This window comes from Amphiprion ocellaris, chromosome 1 (genome assembly GCF_022539595.1).
Source record: "Amphiprion ocellaris isolate individual 3 ecotype Okinawa chromosome 1, ASM2253959v1, whole genome shotgun sequence".
NCBI classification, from domain to species: domain Eukaryota; kingdom Metazoa; phylum Chordata; class Actinopteri; family Pomacentridae; genus Amphiprion; species Amphiprion ocellaris.
Genome location: NC_072766.1, coordinates 21851259 through 21874878, shown reverse-complemented (window position 1 = coordinate 21874878; position 23620 = coordinate 21851259). Strand labels below are relative to the sequence as shown.

General features: G+C 42.5%; 1 protein-coding gene across 2 annotated transcripts in view; it reads left to right on the top strand.

Moving 5' to 3' along the window:
• The first annotated feature begins 10942 nt into the window (after positions 1-10942).
• fto (FTO alpha-ketoglutarate dependent dioxygenase) overlaps positions 10943-23620 on the top strand; it is a 123322-nt gene continuing 110644 nt past the window's right edge. For both annotated transcript variants that reach the window (XR_008602343.1, XM_023265585.3), the window contains exon 1: positions 10943-11077. Coding sequence is in view for 1 of the 2 variants with exons in the window: in XM_023265585.3 (XP_023121353.3) it covers positions 10958-11077 (120 nt within the window). In the remaining variant the exon portion in view is untranslated. The remainder of the gene's footprint in view (positions 11078-23620) is intronic.

Below are 23620 nucleotides of genomic sequence, written 5' to 3'. Positions count from 1 at the left end.
ATAAGTTCACCTTTTGTCTAAAAGATGTGATTGGGGCGTTAATTTGGGCCAGATTGTACTTTGAGTGCAGCAATGACATAAACTGTAGCACACGTCTGTAGAGAGGAGTAGTTTTACCACAGAGTTTTCTTCCTGGCCGGGTGGAGAAGCTTCCGTTTCAGCACGGAAACAAAGAAAACTCTCACACTGAAATCTTGAAAATGAAATAGGGAAACTCCGAGACGAAGTGAAGCATCATTGATTGGCAGTATAAATCACACTTTTCCCCTCTGTGATCTCAGATGCTGTGGATGAAGTAATCTGACAACATGCCATGCTGCCGTTGATGTGCGTGCGAAACACCTGAGGTGACTGACTCATAGAGAGACACTGTGCCGTGTGACATGTACGATTCTCCGGAGAGCAAAAAAGGGGGGCGCCTAATGCCTCTGTTCACGATGAAGCAGCGAATTATGGAGACAGGGTGTGTCATCTCATTCTCTGCTCCTTTCATCATAATCTCCCCCACTACGTTCAGAGAAAAGCTCACTGGAGGCCATCAGCCCCGAACATCACACACAGATCTACCTATGGCCTATTTTAACTATTCACTGTACAGACGGCTCACGGATTAACAGCCACCATCTTGCGTAAAGGAAGTCAGATGCATGGCAGAAGTGGATGCGCTAATGTGCACGTGTGAGTTTCTGACCGCTCGAACACAAGTGTCACCTCTGCCAGGCAGCTGTTATTTTCTGCACTAACTGACGACTGACAGGCTGCACACGCACTTAAATGCCAAAAACACACATACAAAAAGTGGTTAGAACGGTGTCTGGAACCAGAAAAAACAACTCCATTTTTCCTGTTTTTCTTTTTGGAAATATATATTCATAAAACCCATTAGCTACGAGTCAAGCTGAGTTTGAAACTGCTTGCAGTCAAAATAAACCAAAAATTAAAAACTAATTTATTGTGAGGTCTGACTGAAATGAGAATTTAAGCACTTTTCTAGACTCCCTTTCATTTATAACAATATAACAAAAACAAGTGCTTAAGAAACAAAAGGATTATAAAAATAAAAACGGCCGTGTTACCAATCACAAGACACATTTAGTTTGCAGTAGCGTTTCATTTGAGAATACTGCAACACAACATGCAAAAGTAGGAGAATAAATACTTGGATCTTTTGCTAAGTAAGATACTGCATTTCACTCAATAAAAACAAAAAAAGTGCAATAGTATTACATATTATTTTTTAAAATATGCAGCAGAATTAATTTTGGTTAGTGTATAGTATTACTTTGAAATGCTATATATACTGTTTTTTAAACATTTAATCAATAATATGTTCTTGTTTTTTGCTTTAAAATAGAAATCTTAAATGTAACAAGCAACTATGGATGTCAGAAAAGGTAAAAATGAGTAAAAATGCAATATTTCTCACTGCAGGGGGAATATTAGTGAAAGCAATAGAAAGACAAAGTCACATGTAGTACCTCAGAGTTGTACTTCAGCTGCTCACAATCAGCGATACAGTAAGCCATGCACTGTTTCACCCATTTTTTCCTGTGTGGCAGTACCCTTATCAGCGAGTTCAGCCTGAATCTTGGCCACCGTCCATTACAACAAAATTGTTGCCTGCTTTTAACATAATTATATTTCTGCTGCTTTGATTCCAGTCCGAAGTAATAAAACACTTCTAAACCCAAACCCCAAAATCTATCCACAACCACAATTAAAGTTAAAAGTGCAGTTGTTTTATGATAAGAGCTGCAGGGTCTGTAGCCACCAAGCCTTATACCACCTGCTTCTGATTGGCTAGTGGCATGTTATTTTCCCCTCACACATAACCCAGCATGCACTGGGGTTTATTTATTAGGAATAAAAAAAAAAAGGAGTCACTAATCTGTGTTCGGTTCAGACAGCGGGCTCCCCCTACACACTCGCACACACACACACACACACACACACATCTGTGTACCAGCTGAGCAGGGAGCAGTCCCACTGTTAGGCTTTCACATATCAAAGAGCCTGGGGTACTTTGGCACTGCCGGGGTAGTTGTCCTTTTTTACAAAAGACAAACAAGCAAAGAGCTTGGGATGTGGTCCAGAGCCGCCTTTGACACGGTGTTGAAATGGGGATTTGGCTCTGTGACATGTATGATCTACATGTGTAAAAAAGCTGCCGTGTTCTTTTTTCTTTTACTTTTTAGCCATTGTCAGCTGCTTGTCCCCAGCCTAGAGCAAGGCAATCGACATTCTTTATTAATGTGCCTTAACCATGTACAACAAAACAACATCTTACTAAAAAAAAGCGAATTCAAACTCTAACTTGAGGCCGGTTTTGTGTTAGAGGTGCATGGAAAGTTTTACCTCTACTGCTGTAATGTGTCTTGCACAGATTTTTAGATGTCAGCGTCAGAAAGAACACAGTAGAGTACAATGAGAGATCAGTTGACAGGCACTCAAAATTATCCTAAAACTGTCAGGAACTCTCAAAGAGACTAATGTGCCCAAAACAGCAAATCATTATTTATCAGATTTCAGCAGCAGAATCAATCATCAGTGGTGGCAATAATGAAAATGAGAACATATACAAAGATGATGAATATGAAGGCAATCCTGTGCATCTTAAACTGATCTTGAAAGACATCATATGCAACACGTAGAAACAAATCACAAACATCCAATCCATGTACCGCAGCGCAAACACAGAACATTACTTTCAGCAAATGAAAACGAGGCCCATTTGGGATCAAAGCATCTAATGGGTTCTGGATAACCAGAAGCTGCTGTCAGTTTCTGGCCAAACCAAACAGACATGCAAACACATGTGGCACTGCGTCCAGAAGATTTTCAATACTGCTCCGAGAATTATAGCCACATTACATTTAATCTGTGTCTTCCTCCCTCCCCCTCTTTGCAAACCTACAAACCTACCAATGAACATCTCTGTCAGGACACTCGACTGAATGGATAACAGTCTTTGAAAAATGGATTGACCAAGTGTAACCAGGAGTTGCACAGTTAGACCGTTTCTATTGCTGAATAAAAACAGTTCATCTATTTTGTAGCCATGATGGTATGTCTTCTGCACTCTTGTGAACCTCACTCTGTCTGGAACTGCACCTCCATCCCTTGAGGCAAGACAAAAGATAAAACGATGAACTCTTTCTACCAAATTCTCTATTTAACCTTTATGTGTGGGTTGAAGAGCGGAGTGCAAAGCGTTCTACTATAAACCATCCTGCCATTCAATTGGATGTGCAGTAATTAGACATGAAGGCGGCCTCAAATAGAATGTAAGAAGCTCTGTATACAGGACGTTGGGTGTGATTTAAACCTTTCAGCCAGTGTTAAATGTACCTGTCACCATCAGCACGCTCCATAATGTCAGCTAATTTGGAAATGAGAAGAAATGTGCACGGATAAATAAACACATTTCAGTGTTCGTGTCGGTGGTCAGACTGGTACAGTGTGAGCTGTCAGATGAATTCTTGATCCCTTGCCAAACCTGAATCAGTCTCACATCCATCAGTCCCACATTTATTAGTAACAAATGGGCAGAAAACTAAAGTGCAATACAAAAGATTTTTATTAACCCAGGGAGTATTTTGATTTGCACATGAAAAGACGTCTAACTGTTGTTTTCCCAAAGTACTACTAATATATGTCCTGAGCGTGTACTTACAATTGCCATCGTATGTGCGCCGCATGTGCCTTCTGCTGCATTCAGCGACTGGTCACACAACGAGACCTAAACCTGGTAACACTGACTCAAGGGGAAAACATGCACATTAAAGACCAGAAAAGCCCCAATAAAAAGCCTCTAATGTAAAACAGTCCCCATCAAAGAGATCGCTCTCAATATTTGCTGAACTCTTACATATCATATTAATGCCATTTCAGCCATTGTTCGCTCGGCCTGTGTTTGATCTGCAGGGCTGCTATAACTCTGGGGTAATAGGAGTGCTAATGAGAGGAGTTGGCACTTTATAAACACTGTCAAGAGCAGGTGGAGCGATGGGTCACACTGGGCCATTGTGTCCACCTCAGCTGGTCCCATTCAGAGCGACTTATTTTCTTAGATCGCGGAGCATTTTGACAAATCAGCATATTTCAGGCAGACGTCTTTGTTAGAAGTTAAGTCCGGTGTGGGTGATTGTATCATGCTGAACAAATGTGCAATTAATCTGCAGCGCAGTGCTGAGCTGTAGGGCACAGGCCTCTCCAGAGAACAGGTCATGTCTCCCCCTACAAAAGATATTCCCTCCTGATGGCGCGTGAGGCAAGGACACACACAGAGGATGTATGCTTCCGTATAGAGTTTTATGATGTCTTTCAGCCTGACAATGTGCGTGAGATTTAAACAGGGACTCTTTTGTATGTCAAAACCTCAGTTTTAATGGGTTTCTTATAAAACTGCTCAGTGATCATGGTATTCAAATCACAGCAATAGCAAAGCGCTTCCTCATTTCGGTGTCTGGAAGTGATCCCAGCCGAGGAGGTGTACCACATCTTAGGCTAAGGCTGCACGCTCTTTCTGTTCGCTAACCAAAGGGCTCTTTCCTGTGGTGCTATACGATCATTCATTGAGGCTTAATCAACATGTATTGAATGGTCTATGTACTTTTTGAACCATTTTAAAAGCCCCTCTGTGCGCTTTAAGCCTCAGCCACGGGGTTGCAAGAGTTTTAACGATTCCAGCCGGACAAAACAAAAAAAAAAAGCTCCTGTCCCTAAAAGAGCCCTTTTTCAATCTATTTTCTTGGGGAATTGAAGAAAGGTGGTTATATTAGGCAAACAGCAGGTGCTACTTAGTCCAGGTAAGTCTGTATCCAAAGGCTTGAACAGTAAAATGCACATCTGAGGTCATCTGCTATGGTGGATTGTATGGAGGGTGCACAACAATACTCAAGTCATTATGGTGTTTATTCTGTCCAGAACATATAACATACTTGTTACAAATATGCACAAAAGAAAAAAAAAAACATTACATCTACACACAGAAAAGAAAAGAAACAGTTTTGGTGACAGTGAAAGATAGATCCGTTATACACTGCCTGGCCTAAAATAAAAAATAAAAAAACACACTAATATTTTGTTGGACAGGCTTTAGCTTTGAGTATGGCACTCATTCGCTGTGGCATCATTTTGATAAGCTTCTGCAATGTCACAGCATTTACTTCTGCCCAGAGATGCATTAATTTTTCACCAAGGTCTTATATTGATGATGGGAGAGTCGGACCACTGTGCAAAGTCTTCTCCAGCACATCCCAAAGATGGTCAACGGGGCTGAGGTCTGGACTCTGTGGAGGCCAATCCATGTATGAAAATGATGTCTCATGCTCCCTGATCCACTCATTCTCAATGTGAGCTCCATAATCCTGGCATCATCATCTTGGAACATGCCCATGCCATCAGGGAAGAAAAACTCCACTGATGGAAAGACCTGGTCATTCAGTATATTCAGGTAGTCAGCTGACCTCATTCTTTGGGAACATAATGTTGCTGAACCTGACCAACCCCAGATCATAACCCTAAACCCCCACAGGCTGGTAGTTACTAACCATGATGAGGGCATCACTTTATCTGCCTCTCTTCTTACTGTGATGTACCCATCACAACAGGGTAAATCTGGACTCATCAGATAACATGACCGACCACATTTGTTCTTCGAAGATGATGGTTTCCCACTATCCTGAATGCGTTGGATGGTTCTTAACCTGATTTTAGTAGTTTCAGAAATCTCCTTAGTTGTTTTCTTTGCTTGATGCAGGCCTATAATTTGACCCTTCTGAGACAGATTAACATCCTTTCCATGACCACAGGATATGTCTTCCAACATGGTTGTTTAAGAAATGAGAAGCTTCTCACTGCATCAGCTAGGGTTAAATAAGTTATTGCCAGTTGAAACATATTCATCACTGCAGTAATTATCCAATGGAAGGCTCTTACCTATTTGCTTAGTTAAATCCAGGTGGCGATTTTTTTTTTTTTTGGCCAGGCAGTGCATAATGTAAAAAAAGCAACTATTATCTTACACTTGAAACTGCCCATCATCACTCTTTAAATATAATGCAAGTAACAGCACCATGAGCACACAACCAACTAGCGACTCCACTGGGACTCGAACAGCTACACATCAGAGACTCTAGACAACCTGTATCCCCACTTTGCTACACGGGACTTTTAATCTTCTTCATCGCTATTGTGGAGCCACTTTTTATGTCCTGCAACTAATAGGCCACCGGGTGTGAGCCACACAGGTACCCTGTTGCTACAAAGGGTCTGCACAGGAGTGATGCGGGGGTGCTTCAAAGAAACAAGAAGAAGGCGGTGGAGTATATGGAATGGAAAAGTCAGCAAGAAAAGAAATCCCTCCTCTGAACAAGGACATAATCGTTTGGAGGACCCAGCACACAACCTAAATAATACATCTCAGATTTTGATATAACTATTACTGCCTGCAAAGAGCTCTTTGATGTTAATTGAAACCACTGGGCAGCAATCTGCTTTATAACACTGACAAATAACAGTTTCCTAAGGCTAAGAATTGAAGGTTAGCGAGCTGAGAAGGCACATACTTGCTCCATATGCTCATTCAATATAAATAAAAATCAAAAAACGAGCTTGTCTTCACGGGGGCAGAACAATGCTGAAGATAGTCCCTGGCCGAAGATGTGGGGAGTGAAAAATGCTGTTTACAATTCTTAACAGTACCTTCACCAGAGGTCCTGTGCGGTGCAGGACAATGCTTGATTGTATTGTTTTCAGTTCCCCCAGTAGTTTGCTTCTTCTCTTTCAAACAGAAACCACAACTTGATAACGCAATAATAAAATCTAGGTGGTCCAATAGAAGAGTGCATCGGAAAGATATTACTATTCACAAAGAGGCCTGTCCATTGTGTTTCATATTTTTCAGGCAACACAATAGTTTGAAGCATGGGGGAGAGATGATTGCAGGGCTGTGGGCTCTGGTTTTAATATAGACACAACACAATGGTCTCTGTCTTCTTTTACAACGCTTTAGTACATTCTGGCACGGTGTTTCCCTCATCTTTTATTCTTCCTCAGCTTTTTTAGATGCTCATTATATCACCAAAAGGGAGCCTTGTCAAAGGGTCATCCAGCGCTGATGCAGTGCTCAATAACAGAAAACATACCCCCATCGTGAGCGCAAACACATTGGCCACATCAGCAGAGAGGGTTATATGATGATAGAAGAAGTTCAAAGTGATGTTTTTTTTCCCTTCGTCCCATATGATACCACATCAGAGCGTGTACAGGGGTGACCTTGCCTTCTGCCGAACCCAAGAGGTCAGACATAAGAGGAGAGGTGCCTGCTTTAAAGCCTGATTCACTGTAGGACAAATGACAGGCATTGTTCAAGAAGGTAATTGGCTTGTCTCTGTATAAAGAGTGTGCAATATGATTGTTCACAGATCCTCAAATCTGACCATCAAACAAAAAAAGATCCAGAGAACTTTCCTCTCTTTGACATGTTCCCCATCAGGATGACTGACAGTGAACATGTGAATGATAGTTGGACTCTTTTTTTTTTGTATGTATGGTGGAATGATATGCACTGAGAGAAGTGGTGTGGATTTAAAAAACTGATTTTGACAATAAGAACAAAAAGATAACTTTGAAGACAGTGTTCTAAACAGTTATGACAAATTATGACAGTAATCTGAAAATAATTAGAAGACAGATTTTTTTAGAAAACGTGTTTATGTGTTTTCTTGCTGAGAGCGAAAGAGAGATAAACTTTAAGCCACTAGAATATCTGTCTGGCAAATATGAAGGTACCATAAGTACTGTAACTGTTTAGCTTAGCTGAGTACAAAGACTAGAAAAAGAAATTACTAGTCTGGCTCAACTTATTGCTACTTCTAACCCTCACTAATTAACACATCATAATTTGCTTTTTGTTTAATTTTTGCAAAAACAAAAGTGTAGATAAAATCCCTTTCATACATGGGACACGTGATATTGCTGGCTTCATCCGTCTTTTAAAGTGAACGCATTCCATCAGACACTTCTTCGTTAATGTTCCTCACAGCTTCATTCAGACAGTCCAATGACAGTAATGGATACAGTCCTATTACATGGACAATATTTATTGGAAAGTGTGTCATGTCACATAAATGCATAAAAATGCACTAATAATCTGCAACAAATGATTTGACTGCAACTTATAAACTCTGTGTGAGAGGTCACTTGTCTGAAGTGATAAAATGTGCAAAATGTTGTTTTTTTTTGTTTTTAAAGTTATTTTTTTGGCCTTTCATGAGCTTTATTGGATAGGTGCAGTGAGAAAGAGACAGGAAATGGGAGAAGAGTCAGGGGAAGACATGCAGCAAAGGGCCACGAGCGGGAATCGAACCCGGGCCAGCTGCGTCGGGGACCAGCCCCTGTACATGGGTCACCCACTCAACGCGTTGAGCTATACGAGCGCCCGCAAAATGTTGTTAAATGTTGACTGATCCTGATTGTGTCTCAGTGTCAGGAATAACAAATTAAAGTAATTATTGAAGTTACTGTTGATATTTTGTGTTACAGATATTCAATAAACTTCGAGGAAAGACTCCTTCAAACAGTTGGAGGTATGCTGCTTAACAGTGCCTATCTGTTAATACAACTGCATGCAGTTCAGACTTGTGCTTGTTGAAAATGACGCTTAAATGTTGTTAGTTCAAACCTAGTAAAATTGGTATCGCAACGTAAACAGAAAATTCATGAAGGTGTTCATTCAGCCATGAAGCTGACACGTCCAGATGCCATAAAATGAGAAAAAAGGAGTGCAAGTCTGAAAGAGACTTAAGCAGTGACTTCCTGTAGTCTTTCTGCAGTCTGGCACATAACCCCCATAAAACCGCAAATTGTTGTTTTTACACTTCACTTGATGTACAAATTAGATGTAATGCATTAATGTGAGTGTTCTTAGAGTGTTCAGTACGTACATTTTGTTACTTTTTGACATAACCAGGCTAACTCTTTCTTTTTTCAGTCTTAATGCTAAACCAAACTAACCTGCTGCTGCTGGCTGCTTGATCAAAGCAGTTTCCTCTATGCTAACCCTGAAATGGTATTCCACAAACCTCTGCTACTGAGGCCTCGACTGCACGAATTTAATGGTATATATATCGTGAATAATTTAATAGGGCCCACTGTGTACATATGATCATATGATTTGTCAGCTGTGGGGGTTGTGAGGACTTTGACACCCTTCCGTCAATGGGCCACCAGCAATGGAATTAAAACCCAAGCTTCCAAGCTTCTGCAGGAGTTATTGGACAAGTTAAGGGGCCTGTCTGCCATTAAAGGCCCTGTACATTATGTTCACTCAAAGAACCCCACGTCTACTAAGCAGAAAATGTCAGGCGGGGAACCCTGAGTTTCTAAAAATGCCAACAATAAAGATGACTGACGGTAGAATATGTGAATGATAGTTTGGCGCATAAAAGGAACATAGCGTAATGATGGATCGGGGTGATACAGGGTGGATGGAGGCAGATTTCGACATTGTAAGATAAAAAAAAAGAAATTATTTACAGCATCATACGATTTTTTTTCACGATAGTAGCTCTGAAAAGACACTATAGCCTGGCATATGTCCATGAGAAAAATCGTATACATGTATGCACATGGATCTGGTTTGCACAAAATGACTCCTAGGATATTTTTCAAACATATTCACCCCTTGGAAGACCAGGACAGAGGAGAGGAAATGTAGGTTATAAATAGGAATCAAAAGAACCCCCACCGTTTATTAGTAAGGGATGCCAGAGACACTGACATCTTTGAAAGTGGGAGAGCTTTTGAGCATTTTACAAGACAGGTGAAAGAAACATGTGTGTTAAATCACTGTACCCGGCTCGCTTGGGTCAGCTCTACCATAAAAGAAAAGAGATTACAAAGGGAACTAATGAAGACACTGATCAAAGTCTGTAATGGTAATATGTAGCAGGTGTTTCAGACCCCTGCAATCCGGTCCTGCCCCGCCCTCCCACCGCCAACGCCACTCCATCCATGAAACTCTCTCATGTATTTCACATGTGCTTTGATAGGAACAATGGACAGAACATATTTCAGCACTATTCGAACTATGTTATGAGCAATCTGGTTCGACTCTTGGAGGGCAACTGCGGGTGATACACAAAGGCAGCCGTATAGACGCTTTACGGTGCACTTTCATGATCGGTGGTGAATTTAAAAGGGCTGACGTGGTGGAAGCCCACACCGGCGGAGAAGCAGGCACCTGGATTTGAGATGCATGTGAGAGTTGAAAGAAGGTTGGCGGGACTTGAACTGGAGCACGTTCAAAGCATGATTGCTATTTTTACACATAGTCTAAGATGAAAGTGGTACTGCTTTTGATTTACAAAAAGGGGAAGCATGTGGAATATTCATGATGAGGACCAGCGTATTTGGAAGAGGATATTATATTTGAAAGAAAGGAAAAAACAAAACTTTAAAACTTCCTTAAAACTACCATTGCTAGTACTGTGACAACACCATGCAATAATGATAAGAATAATAATAATTATCATTATTATTATGAGAAGAAGAAGAGGAAGATGAAGAAGGAGAAAAATAATGTATAACAGTTGCTCTTACTTTTAAATATCTCATGCACAACTTTCCTTTTAATGCCACAGCCATTTTAAGGGCTGATAAACTTTAATCACTGATTTAAACCCATCCTGACCAGCCTATCTGCAATGTGTAGCTCTGTACCTGCGCCGCACCTGCGCAGTGCAACATCTAGAGGGTGCCGAAGCTACTTCCGCCGCCAGCATACGCTCGCTTTGGGATTTGTAGTTCATATCGTTCCGCTTTTACAGTCTCCTTCAAGAGGCTCACTACAAAAACACATTTCACACGCAAAACCTTGACGGTTGGGCTCTATGTGAAACGAAACAAGCGGCTGCACTTACCTGTGTTCCTCCTTACATGAAAATAGCTCGAGATGCCGTTTATTCGTGTACTACAATATCCAACGTCGCCCCTAATGAAAGCGAGGCAGTGTAAACACAACTCCAGGAACATGAAAAGATCGGGTGACAGTGAGGGGGAGAAGAGAAGAAAGGTATTGATAGCGTTTTTCTCCGTTAGGTCTGGCATATTTCTAAGCCCTGTCGCTCGTTGAATATCTAATGCTCCGTATGTGATGCTGCTGGCTGCATTTTGAAGGCTAGAGAGCCGCGAATGTCAGCGCATACCTCACCTTGCCTGTTTCCTTTATTGTGTTTTCCATTTTTTCCCCCAGTCTACCACAATGAAGAATTACAGTTACATTAAAAAATGGTGTTTTATCACGTAGATACCCTGCTGATAAGAAGCTGTAGCTCGCAGAATAACGTCTTGGCAGCATCCCATGTCAAGTGGAAATGCGATATGAATTACAGCAGGCAGCATATTTGTGAGAAAATAACTATTTTGTAGGTTAGCTGTTAACGTGTCATTAAAAAGAAACACACAAACGACAGAGCTGAAGCTTCATATGGGGTTGTATTCTGGTGTAGAAGAATAAACAATAAATCAACTGTTGTTTGTGTAGCACCAACGAAGCAGCTCAGTGCAACAGTGGAAACAAATGGTAAAGTTAGTGTGTAGTGTGTAGTGTATCTGGGATTTGGCAAGCTGCCAGGCCAGCAGTCAACAGCTGCTTCAGGCTGTACTCCAGATACACTGGATAATAACTTGTGCTCTGGCATACAGTACAAATGATAACTTATTAGTGAATGTTGTCATTGCTGTTCTTAGATATTACCCTCTGCTGATATTGCAGCTGTAGAGCCTGATCAAATGTAAGACTGATATGGTTTTCACCTGATGTGAGCAGAGATCGGTGTATTTATAACCTGTAGAGCTGTGTTTTCTCCTTACCTGGGCTTAATCATTCATGGAGACACTGAAGAAAGAGAAGGAGACTATGCTGCTTAGCCCAAGGCATCCTGAGCTGTAGTCATCTCACTTAGTGTCTGTCTGTCTGTCTGTCTGCCTGCCTCTCTGTCTGTTTCTCTTCTTATCTCCCATCTTGGACGCTGTCTGCCATAGCACATGTGTTTGGATCATGTTAGACAGCAGTGAAACTATGTAGGACGTGGTTCCTCCTGTTTATGAAAGCAGCCATGGCGGCCAGATGAGCGGCTCAGAGAGAGAACTCATTCCAGCTGGCCCTCAGGCAGTCAGGCAGCACTGCACAGACCTAATGGCTTAGCTTCCCTTCTCTTTAGATAAATAAAAGGATGAGCAAGAGGAACTGTAATTGTAAAATGACTGTGTGATTGTAGAGCAGCCAAAGAAGAAGCTGCATGCAGTTTGGCCAGTTTTCATAATATCAGTGGTTGTATAATGATACAGTTATTATGTTAACTAATACCTTGGATATGATAGTTCTCCTACCCAGTGAGTGAGTGTGTTTGCAATGCTGCACAAAGTGAGCGATACACTATGATGGGTGCACCGTCATTTTGAGTTATGGAATGCAAGCCCCAACAGATTAGTGCCCAATGAATACACAGTCTTTTCGGTAAATCCCACCATAGCAAGTCAGAGTGTCATAGACAGGTGGGATGCCATAGTCTGTCTCACTGTATTTATGCTTAAGTAGAACAGAATAGGGCATTTGGGAAATTAACCACACCCTAGTCACATGAGTTCACATCTATTTCAGTTTGGAAATTAAATAATTATACATTTTTAATTGCTCGGACGATCTAAGCAAAGAGGAACGTAATTATTTAGATGAGGCTAAGTTGGACCAGACGATAGATCCATCAGACATTATTCGTCTCACTTTTCTTTGTAGTTTGTAATAGAAAAAATATTGACTTTCTGTGAATTTGTTCATTTCCCGAGGTTCTCAAGTAGCAACATTTTGAGATTGTTCTAGTCATAGTAACACTCAACTGCACTTGTCGCCTGAAGAATTTAAAACATTACATTATGTTTTATCAGTTTTGTCATCACAGGATGAATTTCCACTCATGCCTTGGCAAATGTGAAAGCAGCACTGACCCTGTCCCTTAACCCGATGTTCTAATGCTGTCTTTGATGCAAGCACGCCATTTGGGGAGTGATGACAAGTATAAAGTGCTGTGTCGAAACAGGAAGTGTGTGTGTGAGCGGCGGGCTAAGTAATGATCACACAGGGTCACCAGATGTTGTGAGGTCCTGAGCTCAGCCCAGCCCATTGCTTAGATCAGCCTCATTGGTTTGCTCTGGTAGTGGCACCTAGTGCAAGCTGTTTAGGGTATTTAATTTCTAAACACTCATTAAAATGGTTTGTGTTTCCCTTGGTGATTCTGTTAAATTAACAACTAGCGAGGTAAAAGCTGATTATGTGGCCACACATCCAGACATGGTTAATCAATTCTCCCCCACAAAATGTTAGCTGGCGAATTAGTGTAAAGGAAACGATTTATGGCAACTAATGCCGACGTCCTGTCATGTCAAGCCTGGTGTTTTAGCAAGAGGGGGGTGTCACATTCAGCACATTCAGCAGCTTTGCACTCTGCCGGCCATCTTTTTCTTTCTCTAAACCCAAGCTACATGCTGCTTGCTCTATTAATGAGCCAATAATGGAGAAATAGTGTTAGGTGCTGACATAAAACATGGGTATGGATACCTAAGGCAGGGTAGCACATAGGGTCCAACAGAGCTAGATTTACACCTAGACTCAGTGTAGAATGGTAGAAAGGGGAACACTCGGCATGGGGGCTCTCACACCTTCATCAGACCCCCGCCGGTCAGCCTGTGGAAAAGCCAGAGCTCAGAAAAATACGGCTGTGGCAGATAATGATACCATTACACTAATGGAGCTGGCAAATGAAGGAGAACCCAGATGCCCTGCTTTATTACCAGAGGGGGTCATTTCCTCGCTGCATTCCTAATAGCCTGAGCACACAGTATTGATCAGGCTATCATGCTGCTAATCCTCTACAGAATTACTTATCGCTGGCTAGGTGTCGATCCACCACACGCCCTGCGCTGGCCTTGCCGCTGGGCGGCTGCTGTGTGTCCAGCAGGGACTCACTGGGCCGTTCACCCTATCATGATTTAGGGCCAAGCAGGGATGGCGTCTGGGAGGTCTTCAACGGTGGGCTGGTTAGTTGAATGTGTAAAAAAAAAAAAGGAGGCAAATGAACCTAACAGCTTTCATTTAATTAAGGAGCAGGCAATGATGTGGTTCCTCCCTCTTTATGGCCCAACTGGCCACTGGGAGCTGGGGAAGCTGTGAGGTTGGGTGTTGTTCTCAGTAATTGTGTTGTGTTGTAAATAAGAACAGGCAGCTCGTCCGCCATCAACTGCAGCAGCAGGATGCATTGGTCTGGTTTGAGTACAAAATGTTAAATGCATTTAACTTTTTTGACAACTCCTTATGCAGATTCATGTCGTTAAACCCAACAATTTCACAGTTCCAGTTTGGATCACTACAGAAAACTGAAGAAAAGATTTTCTAAATTATTCACAGATGCATTATTTGAACATGACAGAGAATGGTGTGGCCTGGGCCCATTATCATTACAAATGAAGAAGAGGGTCAGGGCTACTTGCCGAGGGCTTGTGACCTGTCATATCCTTGTTCCTTTTACTAGGCCCTAGTGTGCATTAGCATCCTCAGGCCAATGTAAGTGTGGCATCCTAGCATCGGCCGACCGTGCCTGTAACCCTTGGCCTTGGCTAATCAAAGAGTTTACCTTAAGGGGGGCATTTAGCACTGTTCGTTAGCACTACTTCAGTAGCCATAAAGACGTATTTATATATTTCCATCAGGAACAACCTGTCGTAGCTAGGGAAACGAGCTATTGATCCAGATATTTAGTCATTTCTTTCTGCGTGCACCATCAATATTGTGCAAACATCTGTCCAGGCGTCCATGTGAGAGTTGACCTCAGCCCCAGCCTCCATTTTTTGCTCCCATTGGAGTTCAATGATATACTATTTTGAAAAGTAAAATCAATGAATGAATATGAAGTTTTGGTGTGTAATATAGCGCGGGCCCAAGGCCCCAGGTCTTTCATTGATCTGCTGCGTGAGTGTTGGAGGGGGCTGATTAGTCTGCTGCTGAGCTTTTCTTCTACATGTCTTTACCTCGTCTTGCCTATTTGATCTTTGCTCATATATTTGGATTGAGATGTTTACACATCAGTTTGGTTCGTCAAACCTTTCTTGAAAAGAATCCCAATCCCATCTGATTTAGGGTGAAGGAAGGAGACACCCTGGACAGGTCGTCATATATTCGTCACATAGAGACAAACGAGCACTATCTCATTCACACCTACGGACAATTTAGAATTCCCAGTTAACCTCACCATGTTTTTGGACTGTGGGAGGAAGGCGGAGTACCCTGAGAAAACCCACGCGTGCACAGGGAGAACATGCAAACTTCATGCAGAAAGAACCCAGGCCCAGGCCAGAATGTGAACCACGGATCTTCTAGCTGCAAGGAAGCAGTGCTAACCACCGATCCACAGTGCAGCCCATATGTATGTTTAGTGCAGTTATTAATTTTATTGTTTCTATTCATACATCCCATGAATGGTTAAGTATCAGTGAGAGTTTCCTAAAAATGATCTACCAAGTTGCTATTTATTGTGCATGATATGGCTGTCTGTAGATTATGTACTGTCTTGACGTGTGAGAAACCTTGCACGTTGTTCCTTCGTCACATTTTTAATAATGGTCTGTGCTGAATAGATGACATTTTAAAGGTGCATGATGTCTACATTTGGTTTGCACTGAGAAGGATATCGGCCTTTACATCTCTGTCTACATTTTTTCAAGGAACGCGGTTAAGATGACTTGCTGTGTGTAGCTGTGATCTTACCAAACATGTAGATGTAACTGTGAGGTAACAAATTCAGTTTGGTGTGACTTAAGGATTGGAAGTCATTGTTGCTGTTGCCGTATATTGCATAAGATGAAATGAGATACAGGGCAGTACAAATGTTTTAAACCCATATAGTCATGTTTATTTAGATTTCTTTTGGAGAATATAGGTAGCCTTAATCTATACTACATTCTTCGCACGGCTTGATTGTTCGAAAACAGTGAATTACAACTTTAGGTAACAACACTTTGCTTGCTATGCTATGTTTAGCTTACCACCTAGAGGGTTTTCTCATATGGAAGCAGTCACTACGATTGTCCAAACAGCCCTTGACAGCTCATGTGTCTGACAGCCCCTACCGAGCACCTCATATTAGTGTTGAGGCATTAGCCGCAGATGTCAACGTATTCGCAAACAAGGCCACGACGTGGATCATGCAAACCGGGCGACCAGATCAGCCGTCAGATTCAATGAGATTACATTGAGTGTGACCTGCCCAAGTAGGGTTCATCTGTCATGCATGTGTCCCGTCACAAGAGAGACATAGAATAATCAGTTCAATCAATAGTTGGTGGTGGCTCATTGGACTGGTGCTGAATAAACATGGGAATGACCCTCTCACCTCATACACAGAGGCTAGAGCCTCCTGGGGGTTCATTAGCCACTCGAGGCTATGATCCAAGCGAGCTGTTATTTTCCATTTCTGTTTGTTTGGCATTCTGGTGGTGGTGTGTGTGTGTTTGTGCTAACGTGCACTGTATGTTGGGTTTTGTGTAGGTGGTATGTCTGTATGCACATTCCCTTTCAGTAAACAGGACATTTATGTGTGTTGATGCTGCTGTTTTTATAAATGCTAAGAGAACATATAAGTGATAAAAACCTTAAACAAGCAGATTTATTCAGTCTCAGCCTCCAAACAAAAGATGTCAGTAATAATCAATGCTACCCAGAACACATCCTAGCTGCTGTGGTTGCTGCTAATTTTAGCATGCGCCAATAAAACCTATTTCACTATGTAAAGCCACCTGCAAAGGACAGAGCACTTTTCGTGCTGTTTATTTGTGAATTTATTTTCCCTTTGTAATGACTCACCTTTCCAATAAAGTAAAAGTGCCTACTGCTACAGTGTTGCACCACATCTGGTTTCAATGAAAAGTCCAAAACCCTTCATTCACAAAAGCTGCAGGAGACCAGGTTCATGAGGCGCTGTAAATAGTAACTGTTAATTTGTACATCATAAGTTCTTTTCCATAAACGTGAGCAATGAAAGTGTGTTAAAATACCTGGCATTTGGCTCTTTGTTTTGTAGAGGCCCAATATAGAAAGTGCTTCCTTTAGTCCATGCCAGATTTTAGCATTGCTATTAGCCTAGCCAGCTGGGAATGGACTTGGACTCCACTACAAACCACCATTAACAAAATACCTCAGGTGTTTTATACTTGTAAAAACAAACATAATGTGCTGTTGTTTATTACTGTGTTACTTAATGGGAAGAGTATGATAGTACTAATGTCAGGTGTAAGGCTTCTGTTTAAAACTTGGGAATAGCAAAAAATAAAAAACATAAAAAAACCACTCATCCCTGTCTTTCTTCACCTATCAAATGGAATGCAGAAACACTGAAACCGTTTTGAAAAGGGATTTTTGGGTTCGTATGGCGTGCTTTGGGTAACCGCTTCCACCTGAGGACGTTTACCACATCAACTTCAAGTCTGGAGCAGGCGTCTTGGTTATCCCGGATTCGCTTTCATGGAGCTTTTTGTATTGCTCGTTCCAGCATTTACTCTGCATCAAGTCTTTGAGAAGTGTCTGCTCACTTCAGGTGGTCTGTTCATGTCTCAGTGATTCCTTCTCTGAACCCCCGTGTGTTTTTTTTCTTCATCAGTCTAACTTTTCCTTGCATATGCGAAGAAGCCAACGACAGCTTGACTGGCATACTGTCAGACAGGCGATGCCTTTCCAACGGTGGAGCATCAGCCCTTTCCTGAGAGCTTGTATGCGTGAGTGTGTGTGCAGACAAAAAACAAAAAAGAAGTGGGGGTGTTGTCAGGACGTGACCGGCACACTTTGCATGTTCTTCTCGAGACAGGTGCTCCTGGGCGAGCACTGGTGCATGACAGTTGCCTTTCATCGCTGTCTTCTCTACACTTAACCCCTGACCAGCCCCCCCTCACTCCTCCAGCTTCCTCATCCTCTCCTCCTCTCTCCTCCCTCCCTCTTTTCCTCCACGTCTGACCTCTTCTCACGGCGCTTCCCTCGGCCGTCCTGAGTGATGGACTGCGAAGGCTAGTAGGCAGCTTGTGCTTCGTATGAGGTGGTGGTGTGGTGCGGCAGGCTTGTCACAAGCCTAACACTGTCAGGCCTCGGAAATCCAGCTGTCCAGACCGAACTACGCAAACACACACTCATTTCCACACACGCTGCAACTTTTTGTTCAGCAGTCCGTAATTCCATCCACCGGTGCTGTCAAGCACTTGATCAAACGTGCATAAAGAAAGGAGCCCCTTGGCTGAATCCCATCCTCTCTCTTCCTATCATAATGTAGGCAGATTTTCCCTCCTCTGCCTGTTTCTTCAGCTCTGTTTATTCAGATGAGCCTGACTGGAGGGCAGCGGGTCACATCCTCTTGCCTGGCTAAAACGGTCTTGAATTGAGGGTTGTCTCCAGTGAGATGGAGAGAGAAAAAAACACAAGGAGGGGTAAGGAAGGGCTGCCGGGCGGTCATGTCAGGGCTGTTTTCGGGGCTGTGTGTGTGTGTGTGTGTGTGTGCGTGCGTGCATGTGGTTAGGGAGTTTGAGGGTTCAGTTGTCAACCCCTGTGTCATGCTTGCCCTGGCCCTGTTATGTAGAGGGCATCCACTGTCATTTGTTTCAGGACTGTCTGAAGTGGAGTGAGCCACAGAAGCATAAAAAGTAGTCAGCACATTGTGAGCTCTCAGGTGCCTTCACGCACAACACAGTCATTTAAAGGTACAAACTCATACACTGCAGGAATTAATCCCTTATTAGTTTGACACCCCAGAGTTTGTGTATTATCTAGTTTGGTTTGCAGAGATTTGTTTTAGGGCTGGCCTTTGTACTTCCATCATTGCTGTGTTTATTCAAGATGGAGCCTGATTTCGATGTTTTCTATAGCATGTAGTTAGTGTTATGTTGTTTTCCGCTCTGTGCTTTGAGCTTTATTGTGTTAAATTATGTAGGTGGATTACAGTCATTCTGGAAGTAAACTTTGGGGAAGACATATACTAGGTAATCTTTTAGTTCTCGTGCAGTCATGTATTTCCAAGTTTTTTGAAGTTTATCCCAGTGTGTGTGTGTGCTCGTGTATCTGTATTTGTCATTGTAGGTGTATGTGCGTGTTTCATCTGACATGCATCTCCCACATTCTCTCCACTATGGAAAAAAAAAAGTAAATGGTTAAGACTCCTTAAACTTGTTGTTGGAGTGTCACCAAAGACATGAGCGCTGCACACGCCGTGAGCTTAATCCAACAACAGCCCGTCTGCCATACTGTACACCCCGCTATCTGTGAGCGAGTGGACCCCTTCCTCGCAGCCATTGTCATATATAGGGGGCATTGTCAAATATGAGATGGACTCATGTAAATGCGGTGACAAGCTAATGTCTCGGCTGACTGACAGCACAGAGGGATTGGGCTAATCTGAGTGACTGATTTGAGGCGTGCAGCGGCTCGGCTGTCCCCATAACTCCTGAGAAATAGACAGCTTCAGCAGAGTTATCTGTGTTTGTAAGTCCTTCTGCTGCGCTGGGATGACAATAGGGATTAGTGCCAAGGTTCTTTAAACTGTTTTTTTTTTCTTATTTTATTTTTGGGCGGGGGGAAAGGGGGGCTCTTATCGGTGTCTCGGCAGGATGCTGCCGCAGCCAGTTTTCCTTGACTGTCAATTAAAGAGGGGATCATTAACTTCAAGGGTATAAATGTTCTAACACTGGTATTACGTTGGGAAGCTAAGTCGCTGACAGATGTTCCAACTTTAATTCTCCACTTGTTTTTTTGTCCTTTAATTAATTTATGTATCACTATTCGGGTTTTAAATATTTTTTCCCCCTGTCTGCTCTTTGTTAGCCTGTAATCTCAGTTACCATGGTAGTCGCAAAGACGATTGGGCCTTGTCACTCGCCTGTGTTTCTTATGAGGTTCAATCGGCTAATGTATTCAATATCATCCAAACTGAAAGGTAAACAGTATCTAATGGCACATGTGTTCCTGCACTGCCTCAGTGCAGCCTGGAGGCGCTGGGCGGGAGGAGAACAGCACGTCTGCCTGTAGTTCTTCAGGCTTTTCACGAAGACCCAGCTATTTAGAATGGTGCTTGATAAAAACAAAACGAGCACAGCTTGTATCTCTGTACATGTGTGGTTCTTTGGGAGGTAAACAAAAGTAGCATACTACTTTGGGGTTTTCTCTTCGGAAGCTTTGTTGGCGGTTGTGAAGCATGAGCATGACAGCTGTGGTTGAGATTTTCAGGCACAGAGCTGCGGCGGGATGCAGTAAGGTGTATGCTGGAGGTAGCCACATGGAGAAAGAAAGAAAGCGAGAGGAGGGGAGACGTTAAGGGAAGTGGGAGAGAGATAGGCGACAGAGACTGCTAATGGGCAAACTCTCTTCATCCACCGCCACTGCCATCACCACCACCTCCCTGTTCTTTTATGACAGCTCCTTTCCTTTGTTCTCCCCGTCGGCCCACTCTCTGCTGGGGATTCGTGACAAGTTTTCGCGGGCTGATCAAACGCTGCGGTGACACCTGATTAGGATATAGCGCATGTTTACAGTCGTGCATGGTGAGGACCCCCTCTTCTCAGACAACAAGGGAGACTTCACCTTGACTAATTAAATTTGCACCTGCAATGCCAGCTGTGACAGCCACTGGAGGGCTGCATTTATTTATGTCACTCCATACATACTTCCTGTGACGTTTATGGAGGCTGAGTTTGCACTAGCTCATCTGTTTACTCTCAGTGTGGGTTTCTCCAATAGCAATCTTTATTGTGTTTCTATCTGCTGAGGTGGATTAGTTCTCCGCCATGGAGACAGGTGATTGTACCTGCGGTTGTTGTGGAGCCACTGCCGAATAGCATTGGGGGCTGCGATGTGTGAGCACACAAAATCCCTGCGTGTACGAAGGTGTGAATTCCTGTGTGCAATTTTATGTCTTTTAAAATTACTTTTGACTTATTACAACAGATTTTTACTTGCATATTTTGGCAACATAATTTTAATACTTCACATAATTTTAAGATTAAAAGTCGACGGATCTGTTTTTTTTTCCAGAGTTGATACTGATATCGATTATTAAAAATCAACTAGACTCATAACCAGTATTTGTAAAATGACATACATTCGTAGTAAAAATGAAGATCCTGGCATCAAAATATCAAATAACACCAACTCCAACACAAAACTTTGTTGAAATGCCATATATGTATGTTAAATTCAGCGCAATTTTAATTATATTTATTTTATCAGCAAACTTGAAAAATGTTCAGATAATTGGAAAGACTAACAATCGGCTGACCTCGATGTCAGATGTTTCTTTCAGCTTTTGCTTGAGTGTTGCTCTCTGTTAAAATTATATAGTTAAGTGCAAGCTTCAAACAGTTAGGGTTGCAGGTGTCACAACAAATTTATGCTGTTTAGATGAAATATAGAAACACTTCAAGGAGTGTTTAGCAGTAGGCAGCAGAAAGTCTAATTTTATTAAAGTCAGTCCTGCGTGCTAATTAAAACAAATTTCATTGTCTGTTCTCTCTTGAGCTCTTGCGAGCTTATTTTGTGAAAGGTTTTGCACCTCTTGTTCAAATAATGTGACTTGTGTGATCCCTGCTCAATGTGTGTGTCTTTAATCATGCATTAATGTGCATACATACTGTACATGTGCTTGTACATGATCTGCTTGTGTGTGTGTGTGTGTGTGTGTGTGTGTGTGTGTGTGTGTGTGTGTGTGTGTGTGTGTGTGTGTGTGTGTGTGTGTGTGTGTGTGTATCTATCTAAATCAGTGTTGAGAGTGTAAAAGGCCACAGCTGAAGTGAGCAGGACATCAGTCACCCAGTAGCAGGAGACAGGGCCTGGTAATTTGTGGCTCTGCCCCCTCTCTCTCTTCACTCCCTTTCTCTCTCTGTCTTGATCTCTCTCTCCCCAAACACTCCCCCACCCTCATCCTGCCTCCCCAGCCTCAAATTGACCAGGCTCGACTGCTGGTCATGCTGTATTACATGGGTTAGATGAAGTAATTATTTCTAGGCCACTGACTACAAGCAAGATTAATAGTTTTTGAAACGGCCATAATGGAGGGCTGACCTGCCGTGACATAAGCATTATTTCAAGCTCACCTCCACTCTCATCCCTCTCACCTCTGGGCACCAGCAGAGTGTGATTTATACCTGGGGTAATGAGGGGAGGGGACCTAGGAGCTCAGGGCCACCGGCCTACCAGCGCAGTGTTACAGGCCCGCTTCCCCAACTGTACAGATAGTAGGGTCACCTGAGGAAGGCTGGTACAGTGTTTTGGAAGTGAAAAGATGTAGTTCAAATATACTTACAAGAAATGTATACAGTTAACTTTATCTTGACATTATACTTGAGGGGTTGAAAGGGTCTGGTGCTGCAGAGATGTCCTTGAAAAAACACATAATTGGCATTTATATTGAATCCTTCTGCCCTTTGTTACTTCATTTGTGCACCCCGTAACCCTTGATGATCTGGAGCCTGAAAGATCAGAGGAGGTGGAGAGTTGTCACTAGGTGGCACTTGGACATCATGTTATCAGATGCTGTCTCCCCCTTCCCTCCACCACCCTCTTCTTCCTCCCTCTTTCTTGCCTCCCTTACATCCTCCCTCCCCTCTGTGCTAAGTATACCTCAGATGTCAGGGTGTTTTATTTTTATTGGATGAGGGCAGTGTGTAATGCATTCACCTCCGTTCCAGCCAGCTGTTAAATGCCCAGGAACATGGTCTGGCCAGGCTCCGCCCCGTTAACCCTTCTGATTGGCTGTAATAATTAGCAGAAGTGAACAGTAACTATGGCGCCTAGTGAGGGTTTGGGACAGCTTGCGACTTCTTGATACAAACGTGACAGGGCTTCAGTGACTTGGGTCTGGCCCAACCTGCCCACATCCCTCCACACTCAGGTGCATGTGTGTGTTTTGAGCTTTAATATTAACCCTTAACTTAAACACATGCATGCAGTGTGGCATCAGCAATTACATTTTCAAATGGCTGGGTTTGTAAACCTTCAGGATGTTAATCTGTCACCATTCAGGCTACTGGGAAGAGTGAAAAGTGGATTAAGCTATTCAATTCCTGGTAGAATATTTTCCTTTGTTCAGAATGAGTGAAAGAAAAATAAATAAAGAAATGAGGTGGCTTCTCAAGCAAGACAAGTGCCGTCTGCTATACTTCAGGATTTGGATAATGCCATTATAGCAAACTTATCTGCCTCAGGATTCCAGGAAGACAGATTGACTGTCGTGTAAACAGCCGCAAATTATATTCAGTCCATAATTCAATATTAATCTTAGGTCACATCATAATGGCAGTTTATCTGGGTCAAAGACTACATGAGATAGAATTAAACCTGTCCTAGATGTTTAGTCTACGTCTGTTTTGAGCTGTATATTTTTCTAGTGGCTTAGGTGATTGTCAGGATTTAAACTTATGCCACTGCTCAAGCTTGTTAATAACACCGTATGCTGAAATCCATTTTAACAAATAGGTCAACAGATAGATCAAGAGGTTCCCTGTAAATAAAACATGATATAGTTATTGCAGAAAAGCT